The sequence below is a fragment of the Phyllostomus hastatus genome, unplaced genomic scaffold (genome assembly GCF_019186645.2).
Source record: "Phyllostomus hastatus isolate PE091 unplaced genomic scaffold, TTU_PhHast_1.1 phas_contig_151, whole genome shotgun sequence".
NCBI classification, from domain to species: Eukaryota; Metazoa; Chordata; class Mammalia; order Chiroptera; family Phyllostomidae; genus Phyllostomus; species Phyllostomus hastatus.
Window position 1 is genome coordinate 431,954 of NW_025333616.1, and position 19,868 is coordinate 451,821.

General features: G+C 55.3%; 3 protein-coding genes and 1 long non-coding RNA gene across 8 annotated transcripts; 3 read left to right on the plus strand and 1 right to left on the minus strand.

The window, feature by feature from the left end:
* Window positions 1-447: 447 nt before the first annotated feature.
* SYT5 (synaptotagmin 5) lies at window positions 448-6,999 on the plus strand. 2 transcript variants are annotated; one of them, XM_045830331.1, is made up of 9 exons: window positions 448-573; window positions 1,703-1,805; window positions 2,377-2,549; window positions 4,190-4,309; window positions 4,400-4,567; window positions 4,889-5,056; window positions 5,308-5,425; window positions 5,730-5,863; window positions 6,428-6,999. In XM_045830331.1, the coding sequence occupies exons 2-9, from the start codon at window positions 1,727-1,729 to the stop codon at window positions 6,626-6,628; spliced, it is 1,161 nt and encodes a 386-aa protein (XP_045686287.1). In that variant the 5' UTR covers window positions 448-573; window positions 1,703-1,726; the 3' UTR covers window positions 6,629-6,999. The 2 variants fall into 2 exon arrangements, with proteins under 2 accessions (XP_045686287.1, XP_045686285.1); XM_045830329.1 differs by having other exon boundaries at window positions 459-628.
* A 1,755-nt stretch (window positions 7,000-8,754) lies between these two features.
* Window positions 8,755-14,792, plus strand: DNAAF3 (dynein axonemal assembly factor 3). 4 transcript variants are annotated; one of them, XM_045830314.1, is made up of 12 exons: window positions 8,767-8,854; window positions 8,973-9,061; window positions 9,368-9,510; window positions 9,874-9,967; window positions 11,305-11,462; window positions 11,776-11,958; window positions 12,065-12,190; window positions 12,297-12,419; window positions 12,670-12,799; window positions 13,650-13,764; window positions 13,929-14,003; window positions 14,085-14,792. In XM_045830314.1, the coding sequence occupies exons 2-12, from the start codon at window positions 8,977-8,979 to the stop codon at window positions 14,500-14,502; spliced, it is 1,650 nt and encodes a 549-aa protein (XP_045686270.1). In that variant the 5' UTR covers window positions 8,767-8,854; window positions 8,973-8,976; the 3' UTR covers window positions 14,503-14,792. The 4 variants fall into 4 exon arrangements, with proteins under 4 accessions (XP_045686273.1, XP_045686270.1, XP_045686271.1 ...); XM_045830315.1 differs by having other exon boundaries at window positions 13,653-13,764; XM_045830316.1 differs by lacking the exon at window positions 9,368-9,510 and having other exon boundaries at window positions 8,771-8,854.
* On the minus strand, window positions 12,332-14,140 carry LOC123813334. Its single transcript, XR_006784741.1, has 3 exons — window positions 14,089-14,140; window positions 13,419-13,554; window positions 12,332-12,389 (listed from the first exon to the last, which is right to left on the minus strand). It is a non-coding gene; the product is annotated as an uncharacterized LOC123813334 (long non-coding RNA).
* A 696-nt stretch (window positions 14,793-15,488) lies between the features above and the next one.
* Window positions 15,489-18,922, plus strand: TNNI3 (troponin I3, cardiac type). Its single transcript, XM_045830326.1, has 8 exons — window positions 15,489-15,645; window positions 15,940-15,952; window positions 16,105-16,182; window positions 16,636-16,677; window positions 16,973-17,104; window positions 17,501-17,590; window positions 18,123-18,299; window positions 18,798-18,922. The coding sequence occupies exons 1-8, from the start codon at window positions 15,635-15,637 to the stop codon at window positions 18,879-18,881; spliced, it is 627 nt and encodes a 208-aa protein (XP_045686282.1). The 5' UTR covers window positions 15,489-15,634; the 3' UTR covers window positions 18,882-18,922.
* Window positions 18,923-19,868: the final 946 nt, after the last annotated feature.

The following is a 19,868-nucleotide window of genomic DNA, read 5'->3' on the forward strand; positions in this document are numbered from 1 at the left end:
AGTTTTGCACCTGAAAAAACGGAGTGTTGGATAGTTGAGTAGGCTGGAGGTACAGAGTTCCGTGTCCACCGATATGCGGACTCAGTTCTTGGAGCTAGAAACATGAGGGCTTGTCTCCTGGGCCTGGTGATTGGGGAGGGTATAAGGTGGGGTGATATCTGGCCATAGTGTGCTGGAGACTTCCATGCTGAGTCTGGCGTCTGGATATTTGAATACAACTAAGAGTGTCTCCTGGATTCTAAGACTGGGTATCCTTGCCCCGGGTTCTTTGGGCGATATAGGAGGTCGAAAGAGGGTGAGCTGGACTAGAACGCACAAAATCCCTGGGAACCAGGATGAATATTCCTGTGGTTCCTGGCTGGGGGCGGGACGAGGGGCGGGACCGGGCTCTCCACTTACCAAGTATGGAACACGCACGCGCGGGCTCTCTCTCTCTCTCTCTCTCTCTCTCTCACACACACACACACACACACACCACAAACACGCGCGAGCGCGGCCATCTCCGCCCAGCTGTGCCCCCGCCCCACTGCGCTCCGCTATCAGCACCGAGGACAGCGCCACCGCCCGAGTCAGGTAGGGCCGACGCCCCCGAGCCTCTGGGAGAGGGTCCTGTGCATCCGCTGAATAGGTAAGAAGCTGCGGGGATCCCCTCCCTAAGCCCCATCCTCCTCCTCATCATAGACGGACAGGGTGTTTGGGGCATGGGGTAACTCTGGGAGGGACCAACAGAGGGCGTGGGAGGGCTGGAGCCTGAACCAGGAGACAGGTGTGGGGGACAAAGAGCCGGAGGGGACGGAGAAACAGGCAGGAGCCGGGCGGGGGAGAGAGCGAGTGACCCCAGGAGACTGAAACCAGACAATAGGCAGAGGGCAAAGGGAACAAAAGGGGGAGCAGCAACAGGCTTATGGGGGCACGGACAGGAGAAGTAGGGAGGGCAGAAGGAGGCAAGGGGGTCGCGGCGGTCACGAGGACAGGTGTGAAGACAGAGCTCGGGATGCGAGGTACAGACGAACGGCCGGGAGGATGTGGGTGCCCAGCAAAGGCCGCACGGTGCTCCCCGACCCCCACATTCCGGGCAAGAATGGGAGAGGAAAAGACTGAGTCGCCGCCCCCAGGGCCAGCTGTGGGGGCGGGGCCAGCTGTGGGCGCCTGGACTGAGGGGCAAGGCCACCCCTCCCACCCTCTCTGGTCCCGGGATCCGGGTCTGGGGTCCCACGCTCGACAGAGCACAGCCAGACCGCTCCACCGAGGCTTGGCTTGGGTACTTAAACTCAGCCAGTTGTCGTGGCAACAGGCCGTTGCCGGGGCAACCATCCTGGCTCTCATCCTGCTACAGCAGAGCATGGCAATGCTATGTGCACCCCAGTGCGCTCGTTCCCACGCTCACATTTGGCCACCTCCGATTCAGATCCTAGAGAGATGCAAGGATAGGATAAAAATGAGCGGCGTTCCAGCGGGGACCTCGGTGCATGGGAGTGTCCCTTTGTGATGGAACTAGATGTTCGAAAGCAGCCTCGGCGCGCTCCCTCCATCACGGGAAGGTTGAAACTACAACCCCCAATATGCCTCGCGGCGGTCAGCCGATTCCTTTGCAGCCGGTCGTCCAGGGGGCCGATGGGAATTAGAGTTCTTTGTTGTTGGGAGGACTCAATGGTTGCACGGGGTGAGCGTGGAGGACTAGGGGGCTTTGATACCTCCGCAGAAAGGACCCTAGGACCCCGCTGCCATGTTTCCGGAGCCCTCAATCCCCGGGCCTCCAACTCCCGACACGCCTCCGGACTCGAGTCGCCTCAACCACGGCCCCGGTGAGCCAGAGCAGGGGCTGGAGATGAGGGAAAAGGAAAGCCCGGTCAGGATTTTCAGGGCGAGATTCGGACGGGTGTACTCGACTGGCGGGCTGGAAAATCCGGGTGGGATCGTAGTCAGAGCCCTGGACTGGAATCTAAATGAAATGGAAAAAGAACAGGTGTGCAACAAAAACGGGAACCAAAGCATGGGACTGGGAATGGAATGGGATCTTGGAATGGCGAACTAGAGAGTCCACCTGTCCCTTCTTTTAAATAAATGGAAACAGTCCCAGGGAGGCGTTAAGGCTTCTAGGAGCATCAGGAGTTGAGCAGAAAAATTAGAATGGTGGTGGAAGTGTTAGGCAAAAAAGAAAAAACAAAACAAAACAAAAAAGATGTCAGGCTGGAATAGGGTATCAAGTCGCTTTATAGGTGAGATGAGTTGGAAGGAAAACATGGGAATAAAACGGAATGGAAATGGCTGGAGGGAAAATAAGGCTAGGATTACAGCTTCTGCATGCCACTGGGGCTGAAACAGCCAGTTTGCTTTTCAGGGCCTCAATGTGAGTTGTGTCCATGTCTTCTGCAGTGCCCCCCTGGGCCCTGGCCACGATCGTGCTGGTTTCAGTCCTCCTCGTCTTCAGCTGCTGTTTTTGTCTGTACCGGAAGCGTTGTCGGAGGCGGATGGGCAAGAAAAGCCAGGCCCAAGCGCAGGTCCACCTCCAGGAAGTGAAGGAGCTGGGCCAGAGTTACATTGACAAGGTGCGGCTTGGCCCATTTCCACCACCCTGCCCCTTCCTGCACCCTTGCTCCTCTCCGTGGCCCAATAGCCTCAGACCCTGCTCCAGGTTTTCCCTCCCATGCCCACCTTACTCGCCCATCTCCTCTGTGTGTCCAGTGCAAAACTGGATCCTGGGGACCTGGCGATGGACCGGACCTAATCACTGTTCACAAGAACCTTCCAGCTTAGTGGGGAAGTCAGAGACTCATACGTTCACAGTGCAAGGTGGTATGTGTCACATCAGAGGCCGTACTGGGTGTATGGCTGTGCAGAGGAAACACCTGGCAGTGTAGAAGGTCCCAGAAGGCTTCCCTGCAGAGGTGACTTCTGTGCTGAGTCCCAGGGGACACACAGAGCTACTGCAGAGCATAGAGGGCATTCTATCTCAAAGGAGGAGCATATGCTGAGGACTGAAATCCAGGTTCTCAGGTGTATGTAGGGAACAGTGAGTCATTTTCACAGTGGGTGGGGCATAGATTGTGCTCTGGAGCAAGGGAGCTGTAAGGCCTGGCAGGCCGAGTCCACATAATGAAGTAAATTGGGAGCCACGAAAGTTTGGAGAAGGACAGGGATGGGGTCAGATGGGTGTTAGGACAAACCCCCTGGGATCCCTGTGAAAGTCAGACCTGGGGCAAGGAGACCGGGGGGTGGTCACATAGCAGCCCTAAGAGGACGAAGGAACCGTGAGTTGGAAGAAGCCATTGGCATGGAAACTGAAAGCTACAGGTGCAAGGACCTGAATGAGCATTAGAACCCTGAAAACAATGTGATGATGCTCACCTGGGAGCCAGAGAGCCCTGGGTTTCCAACCAGCTGTGTGGCCTTGGGGAAATCACGGTCCCTCTCTGAATCTCAAGTTTGTGGTCCATAACTGTCCTTGCCCTCCTCCCTTCTCAACAAGTATCTGTTATAATTCTTACCCCCCAGGGATGCCCTTAGGGTGCTGGTAGCCAGTTTCTGCCCCTATCCCTTAACCCAGTGACTTCCAGAGCCCATTACATCACAATGACCCTCAGTACTTGTCGAAACGGAAATTCTGAATCTTGCACCAAACCTGCTCAGGCAGAATCTCTGAAGCGAAGGCATTTTGCGAAGCGAAGCGAAGGCAAGAGCGAAGACTCATCAGGGGAAATCTGACTCATGTTGAGTTTTGAAAATTGGTGGCTTAGGTGGAGGAGAAGTCTTCTGATTTTGCTGTTCTAGTTCAGAATGGCAAATACACAGTATACGTGCCAATTCGCCTCCATATTTTGCAACATCAAAACAATGCAGCAACCCCAATACATCCATTAGCATGTGGAATAAAATCTCCTGCCTCCTTCCTGAAGGCAGTGAGACACACTTACACTTGTTTTTCTAGGCTACCATCGATGCCTATTTTACCATTGTCTAACCCCCAACCATAGCAGACATCACTAATCAAACACTGGAAAACACTACACCATGTGTTGCTATGGTGATTCCCTGCCTGTGGCAGACATCACTAATCGAACACTGACTCTGCTTAGCCTGCAAGTGCTCAGGTATAACCTAGAGATGTGGGAGTTTCCCTTGGTTTCTGGGCCTGGAGGATAACACTCTCAGGGGAAGAGTTCACCTGCCCTTGTCCTGGCTCCCTAAGGTGCAACCGGAAGTTGAAGAGCTGGAGCCAACACTATCAGGGCCAGGGCAGCAGGTGGCAGAGAAGCATGAGCTAGGAAGACTGCAGTACTCGCTGGATTATGATTTCCAGACTGGCCAGGTGGGTGTGGAGGAGGGGGAGGCTTTGGAGGGGAAGGTCCCAGGAGAGTCCAAGGGAAGCTAAGACTAAGGGCCCCTCTTCACTGTACAGCTACTGGTGGGCGTCCTGCAAGCTGAGGGTTTGGCAGCCTTGGATCTGGGTGGCTCTTCAGACCCCTATGTGCGGGTTTACCTGCTGCCCGACAAGCGGAGGCGGCACGAGACCAAGGTGCATCGGCAGACACTGAACCCACACTTTGAGGAGACCTTTGCCTTCAAGGTGAGCGCCTGGCCTCAGGGCCCCGCACTGGGCAGCCTGCCCCCAGTGCCTGGGACACTGGGGGCCGACCCCTTCTGCTTTTGCTAGAGGCAGCCACAGCTCAGGGGGCAGCTCTCAGAACTGGAGACTATTCCACGGGTCCCGAGTTGTCCCTTTTGGCACTACTGACCCCTAGGCTGTCCCCTTGGTTCTGGATTGTCCCATGTGGGTTCCCTGGGGCCCTCGCTGCCACCCCGTGCCTTCCACCCTGATGTGCTGTGCCTCGCTTTCCTTTTGACTTTCTACTCTTCACCTGTGCTCTCTCTGCGCTCCCTCACTCAGGTGCCCTACGTGGAGCTGGGAGGCAGGGTACTGGTCATGGCGGTGTACGACTTCGACCGCTTCTCCCGCAACGATGCCATCGGGGAGGTCCGGATCCCCATGAGCTCAGTGGACCTGGGGAGACCAGTGCTGGCCTGGCGGGAGCTGCAGGCTGCTCCGCGGGAGGAGGTGAGCGCGCGTGGTCGCGTTCCTGCGGCGGGCCCTCCCACCGGAAGCCCGAGCCAATCAGATCACAGGCCTCCCGGACACCCCGCCTGGTCTTCAGCCCCTCCACCTGCTTCAGAGTAAAACCTCCGAGGACTCTCCTGGTGTTCACTTCGGACCTTTCCATTCCAAAACGAGTGGGGAGGAAAGAAAGGACGCGGAGGGGATGGATGTGCAGCAGGGGCTCGGGTAATAGTTCCCTCTTTGTCTTTTAGCTGGAGAAACTAGGGGACATCTGCTTCTCCCTCCGCTACGTCCCCACTGCTGGAAAACTCACCGTCATCGTCCTGGAGGCTAAAAACCTGAAGAAGATGGACGTAGGAGGGCTGTCAGGTGTGGAAAGCAGGGAAATGGTGGTGGCGGTGGTGCAGGGTGGTCCTCTGGCTAAGGCCGACCGTCTCTGGGCCCAGAGGGTCTCTTGGGGGAGTGGGAGGTCCAGGCTGCCAGAGGGTGTCTTGGGGAAGAGAGGCCCAGGCTGTCACGGGAGGTTGTAGATTCTATTTGAGCACAGAGAGGAGACCTGAAGGATGCACAGGGCATATCTGTATTGTTCCAAAGAAGTCTCATGCATCCCCCTCGATCCGACCCCCCTACGAAGCAGCGGGGGAGCTCTAAGGCTGCCCCTCTCTCTTCCCAGATCCGTATGTCAAGGTCCATCTGCTGCAGGGAGGCAAAAAGGTGCGGAAGAAGAAAACGACCATCAAGAAGAACACTCTGAATCCCTATTACAACGAAGCCTTCAGCTTCGAGGTGCCCTGTGACCAGGTTCAGGTGAGCTAGACCTGCCCTGAGCCCCTCCAGGACAGCCCCAGGCCCTTAAAAACCCCTTTGCTAGAGGAAAGGAGACTTTTCAGCAACATCCAGAAACCAGGGCCTGGGGTTATCAAGCTGTGTTTCCAATTTCCTTCTGGGAGGAGCAGGTTACCCCACCCCCTAGGCAAGACCAGGGTGCCCCGCCCCCTCAGGAGCCTTGGTTACTAAGAAAAAGAGACTTCTCCACACCCCTTGAGGGACAGGTAACCTCTACTCATTGAAGAGTCCTGGAGGTTTGTCCCCCTTAGGAGGCTGCTACCTAAGGAGGCTCCTAACAATCCCTTAGCGGTGGGATCCGAAGCATTTCTCGCCTGTGGAATCTGATCAGGGAGGAAGAAAGATTATGGAGCCCCTGTCTAACCACAGGGCTCTCCCTCTCTGGTTCTCAGTCCCTCCCGGCCCCAGGACCCTAAGAGGGCCCCTGGGACTTACAGAGGGAGGGACTGTTCTTAGCAATGCTACCTAAGTCCCTCCTGGTGCCACTGTACCCCACTCTCCTGTCTCCCCTTCTGCCCACTCCAGAAGGTCCAGGTGGAGCTGACCGTGCTGGACTATGACAAGCTTAGCAAGAACGAGGCCATCGGGAGGGTGGCTGTAGGGGCAGCGGCTGGCGGGGCTGGCCTCCGGCACTGGGCGGACATGCTGGCCAACCCTCGGCGGCCCATTGCCCAGTGGCACTCGCTGCGGCCCCCTGACCGAGTGAGGCCGCTGCCTGTGCCCTGATCCCATCCTAAAGCCCCTGACACCAGACTTCTGGCCAAAGCCCTGTCCAGACCCACCTTTACACATTCTCTGAGCACGAGCCCCCACCCTCACCCCTCCACCGCAACCACTGGACCCATTCCTGCCTCCTCAACCCATTATACCAATCATGATAATTTGCCAACTTCCCCACCACACATACCCAGAAGCCCCAGGGCCCCTGGGGGAGGGGAGCAGTTTGGCCTTCCCCCAACCCACCCATGGTCCCACCCTCTGCTTTGACAATCAGTAATCCCCTCAGTCTGTCCCCTTTGCCCTACACAGGATCACTATCCTCTCCCCAGTCTCATTCTAGCACTGCTCCTGGGGCCAAATAAATACTCAGCAACTTTGGTGGCTTGGCTGGGTTCTCCTTATTGGGGGAGGGGACAGGGGCAAGGACTGGAGCCCAAGAGGTAGCTTCACTTCCAGGGGTGTGATCACACAAGGGCAGGGGTGGTGCTGTCCATCTTCAAAATGTACTAAGGGAAACACCCTCCCATCCACTCACTCATCCATCCATTCACTTGTTCACTTATTCATTCCCTCACCCCTCTGAGTACTGTGAGGAATCAATGAAAATTTGCTTGCTTGTTTGGGAATTTGTCATGACTTGTCTAAGGTCATGGAGAGGAGAGGAGGCAGAGAGCCCAAGCTCCTTGGGTGCTGCACCCAGTGCTGGATGTGGGAGCTGACCTGACTTTGTGGAACTCACAGACAGGTTCTCACCTGGCCAAGGCCTCTCAAGGTCACTCAGCCAGCCAGTGACCAAACAACATGTAAACCCAGGCATGTCTGACACCAAAATCCACATTGCCAAGCATCCTGCTGTCTCAAATGTAAAGTAGCAGGCATCACAGGGTGGACCAGTGTGGCCATTCAGCTGGAAAGGCAGGAGCAGAACTCAGAGGCCAATCCCCAGTGGGAATTGAAAGGATCAGCTGGATTCTTCTAGGAGGGTATGGGGGAGGATGTTAAAAGCGAAGAATACAGTGCTGGAGCCAGGAGAGGACTTCAGCACTTCCTCTGTTGTGCTGTGACCGACTTTGTGTGGTTTGCCATTTCCGTGGTGTAAATTCTCCCATCGTGGCTGATTTCAAGCCTCCAGTGTGGAGTCATCAAATATGGAATTGAGAAGAGATACCCACTAGCATACCAACAAACAGTGTTTCCAAGGGTCAGGATGATGATCCTAAAATTTAAGGCAAAGCCAAAGAACCAACAAACAAATCCCCCCCAAAACACCCAATAATCAAGATGGCATATCTTGATGCCATAAAATATGCCATAAAATATGGCATATTTTAATGCCATATTTGAAAAAATTTAATGAAGTCTACAATGAACAAAATATTCAAAAATTTAAAGACAGGAAATGACCTTGCACTTGGACCACTGTGCCTCATCCTAATCCCAGCCCTGGTTTTAATAAAACTTTATCTGCCACAATAGCTTGTGGTCATAATTTACCAATTTAATTTTTTTAACTATTGTATTAAAATGGCATTTCCCTCATACAGGTACAGTCTTAAGACATAATAGTAAAATAATTGATGAGTTTTGAGTATTACCTTTAATACAATATATTTAATTGAAATTTAATTTTTAGTAATTTAGTAAAAGCATTAATTTTTATTAATGACTAAGTGTAATACCCAGGTCACAAAGTTCCTGAGAATTTACCAACGAGGGGCCAGTGCTGGCTGGAGGAAACACATAGCTGTTTCCTGCCAGGTGAGAAGACCTGTGTAGTAGAGGCAGGGTGTGAAGGGAGAAAGGAGACACAAACATCTATTGTTTAAAGTCTAGGCCACTTCACTTTAACTTGGATTGATCAAGATTCCGTTCAGGTTTTTCTCATTTTGAATCAGCTCAGGCTTCACCCATCCCAGAAATTTGGACGTCCCAGGGCTCCGCCCCAGCCTCTTCCAGCATCGTCGTCTTGACAACCGCGTCCTCACGCCTTCCTTTCTCCTAGGCCTGGGTATTCGTTCCTCAGCGTTCCCATTGGCCAAAAGTTTGAAGTGGGCGTGTTCCGCTCGTTCGCATTGGTGAATTGATAGTGTCGGTCCCGGCCTACATATTCCCATTGGCTGATTGATAAAAAGGGCGTGGTCTATGGATAGCAGTTGTGGGACGGGTGCGGGGCGAGTGCACCGCACCTAGGAGGAAAGGAGGGAAAGTCCCAGCATATTTGGAAGGATAAAGGTGAGAGGGTGTGTTACCTAGAGGAAGGGGGGGGGGGTAAAGTCAGGGACAATGCGAGGGGAATGGGTGGGCGACGCAGAGATGATATTTGGGAATTCCTTGGATGTCTGTCTCGCAGAGCGATGACTACACCAGCAGGCTCGGGCGCGGGCTTCGGCTCTGTGTCCTGGTGGGGCCTGTCTCCGGCGCTCGACCTGCAAGCTGAGAGTGAGTCCCCCACCCCAGGACCACATCTGTCACAGCGGCTACTGTCACAGCCTGACGGGTGGTGCGCTAACGTTTTCAGAGGCGCTAACGTTTTCCGAGGCTCCAACGGCGGGAGGGACCCCGTAAGTGGGCAGCTCAGGGTGCTTCTCTAAGAACTACGAGTCCCAGAATGCTTAGAGGCATAGCTCCCTGTGGAACCCAGGTCGGAGGTGCAAGTCTTGCTGGGAGTTGTAGTCCCTTGTTCTGGGGGCGGCAGCAGAGGGCGTTCTTCAGGCCACCAACCTCAGCCTGCTCTCGCCTTGTCAGGTCCTCCTATGGCCCCAGACTCGCAGGCCAATACAGAGCACGGGACCCCCGAGCTAGATGTGCTGCTGCTGGGTTCCGTGGATGGGCGCCATCTGCTACGAACCCTGGCCCAGGCAGCGCTCTGGTCTCCCAGGAAGTTCCATGTGAGCTGGGATTCTGGGATGTGGAAAAAGGAGGATCAAGATGAAAATCCAGATTCCTGAGCCCTTCAGGGAGGGGGATCTGGAGGCTTGAACCTCTAGGTCTGAGGGAGGTGGAAGCTGGGAGCTTCCACTTATGTGTCCTGATGAAGGAAGTGTCTGGGGTTGGGGGTTCCTGGATTGAAGAGGACAAAAATCTTATGGACGGTCCTGAGTAGCGTTGGGGAGGAGGCTTCCAAGAACCCAGTGTTTGAAGTGGGGGGGGGATTGGTGTACAGAACTCGTGGGTCCTGTCTCCCACTCCCAAGTCTCCTAGGAGCCAGAGACACAGATCTCAGAGTCATTCTGCCCTGACCATCCTTTCAGTTCTACGTGCTGGAGAATAATCTGGAAGCTGTGGCCCGGCACATACTGTTCTTCAGCCTAGCCCTGGAGGACCCTGAGAAGATGGGGCTGCAAGGTCAGCTGCAAGGACCAGGACATTCTGGCCCCCAGTCCCTTCCTCATCCCTGCAGGAACTTTGGTTTTTCACTGGTGCAATGGAAAGACTTTGGACATTGTTCCCTATTTTATCATTTGCTCACTCACTTGAGAGAATTCCAAGAAAAAATACACACAAAACTCTCAGAATAGTGCCAGCATTCAAAAACTGCTACAACAGGAGTCCAAAAGAGATCAGGGGACTTCCTGAGAGCCAGTGAGTCCCCAGATGTGTGTGTGTTGGGGGGTGGTCTGGCTGAGCTGAGCTCAGTCCTGCCCCAGGCCTCCCACAGTGAGAGGTGTGACTCCCAGGAAGCCAGCCTGGAGGAGGCAGCCTCAGAAATGAGACTGACAGGAGAAGTGGGAAAAGGAGGATGGGTGAGGTGGCAGAAAGTGATTATTTCCCAGTAACAATTTCTGCTTAGTATGTAGAACAAAGTCTGGACTCGGATAAGCTGCGTTCAAATTCTGGCTCTGCTTGCTGTGTGACATTGGGCCAGCATCTACCCCTTTCTGGGCCTCAGTTTCTGCATTTATAAAGTGGAGATCCTAAAAGCTTTTTGCTCCACAGAATATTGTGCTTTTCAAGGATTCAGTGAAAGGCAAAAATGCATAGCTCTCGGCTTCTGATAGTGTACATCTTAGTGATTGTTATCATTATTGTGGATGGTGTCTGTCATTAATAGCCCAGGACATTCATAATACGCTGCACACAATTTACAGTGCACTTTGTATACAAGTAGTCCTATCTGTGTCTATCTAACTAAAGGAATAGAGTTGTCTTATCTAAGGTCCGTAAACAAATAAGATGAAACCATTTATAGAAATATACTGATGTAGATATATGTGTATACAAGTAAAATATAGTTTTCTTTTATAAGAACCTTAACTAAAATAAAACAACTTATACTATAACATTTTAACACGAATATATCTTCATCTTTATCTATAACCTTTTCTTTCTTTTAAAAGATTTTTAAAATTGTTCAAGTACAGTGGTCTCCATTTAATTTTTTTTTTCTTGAAGGCAAGGGGAATGGAAACGTGAAATTCAGGATTGGGGTTACCTGGGAGGGGGGAAGAAATAAGCGAGGAGGCCTAGGTGAGATGTAAGTTATGCTTCACATTCTAGCTATTGAGGTGGGTGGAGAGTTTGTCCAGTCCATTGTGACTTATCATTATTATAATTAATGATAAGACTATAAAGAAAGTATGCGCCATATAGAATGCCTCATTCTATAAACAGGGTATGAAACACTGGTCTCATTTCTGGGCTCTCTCCTCTGCTTCCCCCCAATACTTCCCCCCCCCTCACAGAGAGGAGCGAGGTCTTCCTGGAAGTGTGGGGGAATGCGCTGCTGCGCCCCTCGGTGGCCGCCTTCGTGCGCGCCCAGGCCGAACGCCTCGCACGCTTGGTTCCAGAGCCCGACCGCTTGGCGGAGCAGCTGCCTTGGCTCAGCCTGGGAGCCCTGAAGGTGCCTCCGCCCGGCCTCTGTCCCTCACTGCCTGGGATCTGGGTGGCCACGGGAAGAATGAGGATGGGCGGTCCGAAAGGGTTTGCGCTGATGAAGAGGGCTGGGGGCGCAGATGTTCGAACCCCAACTCCCAGTTCCCACTGTGGGATTTGGCCTAGGAGGTGGCTTCTACGCTCTGAGCCTTATTTCTTCACCTGAGAGTCGGGAGAATCGTGCCCACACTCTGGGGTGGAAGGGAGGGTCCAGCAGGAAAGGCTGCTCTCCCTGCAGCCCACCTCCCTCGGTCTCTCCCCGCTCGTGCCTGGATGTGCAGTTCCGTGAGCGTGACGCCCTGGAAGCCGTGTTCCGCTTCTGGGCCGGCGGGGAGAAGGGGCCCGAGACCTTCCCCATGAGCCGCCTGTGGGACATGAGGCTGCGCCACTACCTGGGCTCCCGCTACGACGCCCGGCGCGGTGTCAGCGACTGGGACCTGCACATGAAGCTTCATGACCGTGGGGTGAGCGGGCTGGGACACCCCCAGTCCTGGGTGTGAAGGAGGAAGGGCGGAGAGGGGGGGCCCATATACAGTATTCACAGAGTCCTCTCTTCCCACCCCGCCCCAGGCCCGAGTCATCCACACCCGCGAGTTCAGGCGCTGGAGGGACACAGGCGTGGCCTTTGAGCTCAGAGATTCCAGTGCTTACCAGTTGCCCAACCGGACCCTGGCGTCCGGGCGCCTTCTGAGCCACGTGCGTGTCCATTCCCTGTCCTGGTCATCTCCTTCTTTGCGGGGAACCCAGGAGTTCGGGTCTCCAACGTCGATCTCACCCGTCTCCTCTCTCCCTACTTCTCTAGCATGGGGAGCGCGTGGCAGCGCGAGGGTACTGGGGGGACATCGCCACGGGGCCCTTCGTAGCCTTCGGCATTGAAACGGACGATGAGAGCCTCCTGCGGACCAGCAATGGACAGCCTGTCAAGGTGTGCTGTACCAGGCTGGGTTCGCAAGGCCCCGCCTCCTGCATTCCAGACCCCTCCCACAAACATCTGGGCTTTGCCTCCACGGGTTAGGCCCCTCCCATCTCTACTTCCTAAACTGAGTCCCAAGCCTGGGAATCCAGGTTTGCCCCTCAGATGCAAGCTCTAGGGATTGGGAGTGCAAAGGATGGCATATTACGAGCATTACCACCTAGGTTTTAACCCAGCGTCTGGCCATGCCCCTCCCCGCCAGACTGCAGGCGAAATCACGCAACACAATGTAACGGAGCTGTTCCGAGCTATGGCCACCTGGGGGCACCCGAGCGCCGCCCCAGGAGACCCTGATGAGGTTCCAGGCGAAGTAAACGGAACTCCGGAGCCTGGTAGGCGAGGGACTCAGCTCTCCCCCGTTGAGATGGAGACCATGCTTGGGTAATAAAATGGACACATCATCTCCCGGGGTGAGTGGGACCCAGACGCTGTCCCTGGCTTCAGGCTCCCGGTGTTTCAAGTACCAGAGCGGACCGATTTGTTTCCCACTGCCTGGACGAGTGAGCGCCCTTCCTGACAGTCGGTCTCTTTTGCTCTCCTGTCTTTGTAGATCTCTCCCTTTCCTAAGTTCTGACACTATTCTTAGCATTCTTAATTCCAGTGGTAGAATTCTGATCCTATCTGCAGAAGGCTAAGAGGCTAAGAACATTCTAACACGGTGCTGGGTTCTAGGTCACTTTTGGAAAGAAAACACCTCTTCCCTCTTTTTCCCCCTGAAATTTACTTTTTATTTATATTTTAGAGAGAGGGGAAGGGAGGGAGAAAGAGAGGAGAGAAACATCAATGCGTGGTTGCCTCTTGTGCACCCCCTAATGGGGACCTGGCCCAAAACCCAGGCATATGCCCTGACTGGGAATTGAACCAGCAACACTTTGGTTCACAGGATGGTGCTCAATCCACTGAGCCACACCAGACAGGGCTGGTCGTGCATCTTTCTAACCATCCCCATACCTGGTCCTCCCCTGTGTCTGGATGCCGTGTCCGGCCATGGACTAGTTTCTCTCTCTCTCTCGAGTCTCAGTTGACTGGACTGTAAAATGGGTTTCTGCCTACTGGAGGACTGCCATAGAATTTCCCAGGAATCCACCTAAAAGAAAGGATGAGAAAGGGCTTCAAGAGGCCAAGCAGTATTATCTATAAGCTTTGTGAGTCTGCCTAACTAACTGTGCTGGTCTTCCCCAGCAGCCCCCAGCCCGGGATCCTTCACTGTCCACTTTCTGCCCCTCGGTTCCACCCAGACACTCCACCACAGGAGCTGCTACAAGGGTCGGTTCCAGCTTCTCTACGTGGCCTGTGGGTAAGAGCTCCTGGGGTGTCCTAGGTTTCCCTTCCTCAGCCCCTCCTCCCTCCGACCCAGAAGTCCAGGCCTCCAGTCCTTCCTCAACCAGTGTTTCAGTCTCCAGCTCCTCCTCCCTCAAGACCTGCAAGTCTGAGCCCCACTCCTCCCGTTTCTCTCTGCAGGATGGTTCATCTTCTCAGTCCTGAGCTCGGGGCCTGCGTGGCCCCTGGAGGACGCCTGATTGTGGAATTAGCCCGGTGAGCCAGCGGAGCGCAGGGCAGGGAACCAGGCTGGAGACCGAAAGCCCGGTCCCCTCACATGTCGCTTCTGGATTTCAGGTACCTTGTGGACGTGAGGCAGGAGCAGCTTCAGGGGTTCTGTGACCGGGTTGGGGAACTGGCTCGGGCAGCTGGATTTGCCCCACAGCCTGGGACCGGACCCTCGGAGAGCTTTGCGCGCTTCTACAAGTGTGAGGACTCTGCTCCCATAGACGCAGCCGTGGATTCCGGGATTCTGCACGCTGAAACCCTGGCCCCGCCCCCAGAGTTACTGGTCCCGCCCCCTGAAGCAACAAATTCTCCCTCTGAGGACCTGGCCCAGCCCCTGCAAGGTCAAATCCCACTCTCTGAACCCCTCCAACTGCCCTCAGAGTCTCAGGCTTCACTTGAGGCTTTGGCTCCGCCCACAGGGAGTCAGACCCCCAAACCGGAGAGTCTGCCTGGACCTTCAGAGATTATGACATCCCCCATCTCTTAACTTCTAAAGTCAGGTCCTGGAATCAGAACCCTTCTCCAGAACACTCTCCACGTTCTCACTCTGCCCCAGAGGCGTTGCTCGACTTCCATTCCGTTTCTGAGATTCTATATTCTGTCCCTAGAATTCTCGGTGGGTTTCTCAGATTTCTACGCTCCACTCCTGACACTCTAAACGCAGACTAGAGGTCCGGCCCAGGTCTCAGGTCCCCTGAATGGTCCCCAGACGTCCCATTCCTCCTCACTGGGTGTTGGGGGATGTCTCCTCTTCTGGTCCAAATAAAGATGGCGGCATCTTCTTCTCTGTGTCCTTGTGTCCTGTCCTCAGTCCGTCTCCAGGGCCGAGCGGGAACGGGGAGGGGCCAGGAGAGGTCAAGAGAGGAGAGCCAAGACCATATTTCTGGTTTGCCAAGTGGACTACGAGTGGATTTGCCAGTGCTGTCACCTGAGTGCCTGGTCACCCCCCCCCCCACACCTGGTTCTTCAAATAAATCAACAAAATTTTCTCAATGGATAACCAGTTTGGGGCCCTGAAACTCACCATAAGATGATGAAAAAGACAAAACTCCAGCTCTCATGGAGATTGCAGTTTAGTGAGGGGATGGGGCCAAGACTCCTGTGTCTGAGGGAGGAGAGGCTGGAGGCCTGGACTTCCAGGTTTGATGGAGGAGGGGCTGGAGTCCTGGACTCCCAGGTTTGATGGAGGAGGGGCTGGGGATGGAATTCCTGGGTCTGAGGGAGGAGAGGCTGGAGGCCTGGACCCCTGGGTCTGAGGGAGGAGGGGCTGGGGGGCCTGGGCCCCTGGGTCTGAGGGAGGAGGGGCTGGGGGCCCTGGACTCCTGGGTCAGAGTGAAGGGGCCCGATTCCCCATCCGGCACTGTGGAAGGGTGATCCAGCTGGAGCACGGCCCACCCCACCCCTCACGCGCCCCGTTATCTCACATCCTGGGCGGTGGGAGGAGGGGGCAGCAGTATATTTAGTCTCTGCCCTTGTCCCTTATCAGTGTCCTCAGTGAGGCTTCGGCAGTCTGACCAGGCTGAAGTCCCTGGGGCTTTCAAGGTCACCCCGGACGGGTGCCCCCTCATTAACTCGCTGAGTTTCTTGTCCCTTCTCCATCTCCAGTCTGCAATATCAGCATGGCAGACGAGTGAGTGAAGCTGGGAACGGGGTCTCCTGGGGCCCGAGGCAGTGGGAGGTGGGTTTTCCTCGAGGGGTGAGAGCTGCGAGGCTGGAGCCCTGTCCTGAGAAAGGAGGTGGGACAGGACTCCTGGGTGTTGTCCGGATGGGGTAAGGGTTTGGAATCAGACTCCTAGGACCCTGGACGGGGAGGATGGGGAGACCAGACCTCGTGGTCAGAGGGGCTTCTGGGGTCCCTTTGGAGACCGACTGGACAGGCCACAGGCCTAGCATTAACTCCCTTTCCTGGTTTCTCTCCCTCCAGGAGCGGCGATGCGGTGAGAACAGGCATGGGCCGGCCGGCAAGGGGCGGGGAGGGGGGGGGGCACTGCGGGGAGGGCTCTGGGGCCGGAGGCTGCCCCTCTAGAAGAGGTCACGGACAGGGGCTGAGGGCCCTGGTGGTGATGTGGTTCCGTTCCTCCAACCTCAGGGGGAACCGCGCCCAGCCCCGGTTCGACGCAGGTCCTCCGCCAACTACCGTGCCTACGCCACTGAGCCCCACGCCAAGGTGAGGGTGGGGCCAGCCCTATGAGCAGGGTCCGGGCAAGGCCTGGATTCAGAGTCCTTGAAGCTTACCTAGCACCTTGGGGGAAAGGGGTGGAGCCATGGCCTTAATGGGGCGGGGTTTGGGTCATGGGTGGAGTCTAAGCAAAAGGCGGGGGGATTAAGGGGCGGGGTTTCGCTCTGGACCCGGCTGGGAGTGGTGAGAGCTGCCTAGGCAGGAAATTGATGCTCTGAGGACTTGCGATTGCTTACGAGGTGGTGGGCGGTGTCTAGTCAGAGTCAGGCGCCCAGATTGGTGGATGGGGCTGAGGGGCGTGGCCTCCTATACACTGAGGTTTGGAGTTGGAGGCAGACTCAGATCTCGACCACACTTAGGGGGGCGGGTTCTGAAGCCCTTCCCACCACCCACTTTTGAATCCCACCCCCCTTACTTCTTCATTCCATCTCATGCTGGCAGAAAAAGTCTAAGATTTCCGCGTCGAGAAAACTGCAACTGAAGGTGAGGGAGCCTAGTCGTTCTTGCGGGGCGGGGCTTCAAAGTAGGGGTGAGGTTGTGCCAGTGGGTGAGACCCAGAGTGTTGGGTTTGATGGTGTGGCTTTGCCGGGAGGGAGGAGGGGGCGGGAGTCCCGAAATGGCAGGGCGGGGCCTTGGAATTGTGGACCTTGTTGGGCCGGGACTCTGGAAGACCTAAAACCGAGCCTGGGATTAGGAGGCAGCCTGGGCGGGGGCAGCCTCCTATTCCATCTTCATCCCGCTCTCCAACGTGGCCTGCGGTCCGGCCTCCCCTCTACAGACCCTGATGCTGCAGAGAGCGAAGCAGGAGCTGGAGCGGGAGGCAGAGGAGCGGCGTGGAGAGAAGGGGCGCGCTCTGAGCACGCGGTGCCAACCCCTGGAGTTGGCCGGGTTGGGCTTCGAGGAGCTACAGGTACCAGCTCTAATAGGTGTCTCCTGCCCAGTCTGGGGTGTCCTGGGTTCCTATGTCCAGTCTTGCATCCCTGGGTCTCAGGTAGCATCACTCTCCGTCCCCTTCTGCTCAGGACTTTGGGGCCCAGTTTCCCAGTGTTTACCCTCGTGAGCTCAGAAATATGGCCTGCAAGCTGCTTACAGTCTCAAAACCCAGAGGTCGGTTTCTCCATTTCTAATTCTGTAGGTTCTCAGGATTGCGGGCTCTGGAGTTCTGCTTTGCTCACAGTTCCCCAGAGTCTGGCTTCAGTCTACTTCAGGACCAGATAGATATCCAGGTCCCCAGCCCCTCCTCCCTCAGACCCATGGGTGCGGTCCCCGGTCTCCCCCTGCCACCCACACCATCTTCCTTTGCCAGGACTTGTGCCGACAGCTCCATGCCCGCGTCGACAAGGTGGATGAGGAGAGATATGACGTGGAGGCTAAAGTTACCAAGAACGTGACAGAGGTGGGAGGCACAGGCTATTCTGGGTCCCTTCAGGGTAGGGTGCAGTGCCTGGGGCTGTGCTCTCAGCCTGGCCCCTTGCAGCTGTTTGAGGTTGAAGATACCGGGGGACCCAGATCAAACTCCGTGAGTCTGCCAGGGCTCAGGCGGGAGGATGACTACCATAATGCCTGGCCAGGCTGTGCCAGGCAGAGGGAGGGGGGACAGCAGGAAATATGTCTGTGAAAATGTGTGGCTGGAGCATCGAGCATTGGTCAGTGAGCTCAGGCATGGATGGGGAAGTGTGAGATGCAGGTTAGCTGGACAGGGGTGTGTGGGTGGTTTTCAGAGGGATGAGGCTGGGGCAGACCGAGGAAGGATGGCAGCTCAGGAGGAGGAGCTTGGAGTGTGTCCCAGATGAGGAGCAGGAGCCTGAGGTGGAAAATGCCTGGACAAGGTCTGGGTAGGGACAGGAGGGCAGTGGAGGGTGGGGGAGAGAGGCAAGGGGGGAGTGTAGAGAGAGGATTCCTCCTCCCCTTATGCTCTCCTCTCCCAGATTGCAGATCTGAACCAGAAGATCTTTGACCTCCGGGGCAAGTTCAAGCGGCCCACCCTGCGGAGGGTGCGGATCTCTGCAGATGCCATGATGCAGGCGCTGCTGGGGACCAGGGCTAAGGAGACCTTAGACCTGCGGGCCCACCTCAAGCAGGTGAAGAAGGAGGACACGGAGAAGGTGAGTGTGGCTGGGCCAGGAAAGGGAGTGCTTAGAGGAGAGCGGGTGGGGGCAACATTCCCAGGGCCTAGCCGCAGGGCAGGTGACTTTTGGAATTTGGGGGAGAAGAATTTGGTAAGGAATCCTCAAAGGGAAGTATAGGATGGGGGCACAGGAAGTGCAACAGGAAGACAGGAAGTAGAAGGGGAAGACTACAAGTACATTAGGAGAAAGGAAGTAGCCTGGAGTCAGGTTACAGGAAGTGCAAGAGGGGACAGGAAGTGCAGGAGGGAGACAGGAAGTGTAGAAGGGAGGCAAGAAGTGCAAGAGGAAGACAGGAAGTGCAGGAGGGAGACAGGAAGCGCATGGGGCAAATTGGTCGGGATTGTTTCTAGGGCAGGAAGTGTTCCCACACCAGATCTTTGGGCAGACATCCAGAACAGAGCAGTCCAGCAGGCCGGAAGGTGGGTGGAGGATATTTGAGGGAAGACACTCTAACTTCGGGCCCCATTTCTGCAGGAAAACCGGGAGGTTGGAGACTGGCGCAAGAACATTGATGCACTGAGTGGAATGGAAGGCCGCAAGAAAAAGTTTGAGGGCTGAGCCAGCCTTCCCATGCTTTGAGGAATAAAACTTCTATCTGAGCTGGGAGTGGCCGCGTGTTCACTATCTGGGGGCTTGGGGGTGAGAGGTGGAAGGATTGAGAGCCGGGGTCCCCAAAGTCACACTGCACCTCAGGAGCAGAGCTGGATTCTCCAATATAGGGCATGCTCGGCTCCTCTTCCTTACGTGGGGGGCACAGGGATCAGGGATGCTGAGATGGAGGCCTAAAGAGTCACCCAGTGACACAGACAAAGACCGAGTCAGGCACCCAGGGAGAGAGACACACAAAGACCCAGAGGGAGAGGGGAAAGGACAGATTCCTGGAAAGAAGTGCAAAGCAAGCCAACCAGAGAGAGCTATCCATGCAGTGAGACAGCTGGCAATGGAGACAGAAATGAGGACTTGTGGAGGCTTAACTGCAGAGATGCATAGAGAGAGCCAGAAAGAGCTAAAAAGGTAGAGACATAGATGCAGAACCAAAGAGAGACAGATACAGGGTCACAGACACATGAGAGACCCGAGACATAGGCATCGACAGATGCAGATATGCAGGGAAACACAGAAATGCACAGACAAGAACGCGGATAACCCTGGCTGGTGTGGCTCAGTGGGTTGAGTGCCGGCCTGTGAACCAAAAGGTCACTGGTTCAATTCCCAGTCAGGGCGCATGCCTGGGTTGTGGGCCAGGTCACCATTGGGGGTGTGTGAGAGGTAACTTTTTCACACAACGATGTTTCCCTCTCTGTCTCCTTCCCTTCCCCTCTCTCTAAAAGTAAGTAAATAAAATCTATATATAAAAAACACACACACATGAGGAGAGACACACTGAACAGAAACACAGAGAGAGACCAAATCAGAGACCCAAAAAATGGAAACCCAGAGAAATGCACAGAAACAGACACAGAGAGATGGCAGATGGTGAAAGAGACCAAGAGAGAGACACCAGAAGGCATGCAGGGGTGAGGAGCTCCTCTCCAGGGCTGGCTC

Coding starts and splice junctions, on each gene's coding strand:
- TNNI3 (XM_045830326.1), top strand. Junction 17,105..17,500: donor TGGGCTTCGAGGAGCTACAG/GTACCAGCTCTA, acceptor TTCCTTTGCCAG/GACTTGTGCCGACAGCTCCA. Junction 17,591..18,122: donor TTACCAAGAACGTGACAGAG/GTGGGAGGCACA, acceptor CTCCTCTCCCAG/ATTGCAGATCTGAACCAGAA.
- SYT5 (XM_045830331.1), top strand. CDS start 1,727: ATGTTTCCGGAGCCCTCAATCCCCGGGCCTCCAACTCCCGACACGCCT. Junction 4,310..4,399: donor ATGATTTCCAGACTGGCCAG/GTGGGTGTGGAG, acceptor TTCACTGTACAG/CTACTGGTGGGCGTCCTGCA. Junction 5,864..6,427: donor TGCCCTGTGACCAGGTTCAG/GTGAGCTAGACC, acceptor TGCCCACTCCAG/AAGGTCCAGGTGGAGCTGAC.
- DNAAF3 (XM_045830314.1), top strand. CDS start 8,977: ATGACTACACCAGCAGGCTCGGGCGCGGGCTTCGGCTCTGTGTCCTGG. Junction 9,511..9,873: donor GGTCTCCCAGGAAGTTCCAT/GTGAGCTGGGAT, acceptor CCATCCTTTCAG/TTCTACGTGCTGGAGAATAA. Junction 13,765..13,928: donor CTTCTCTACGTGGCCTGTGG/GTAAGAGCTCCT, acceptor TTCTCTCTGCAG/GATGGTTCATCTTCTCAGTC.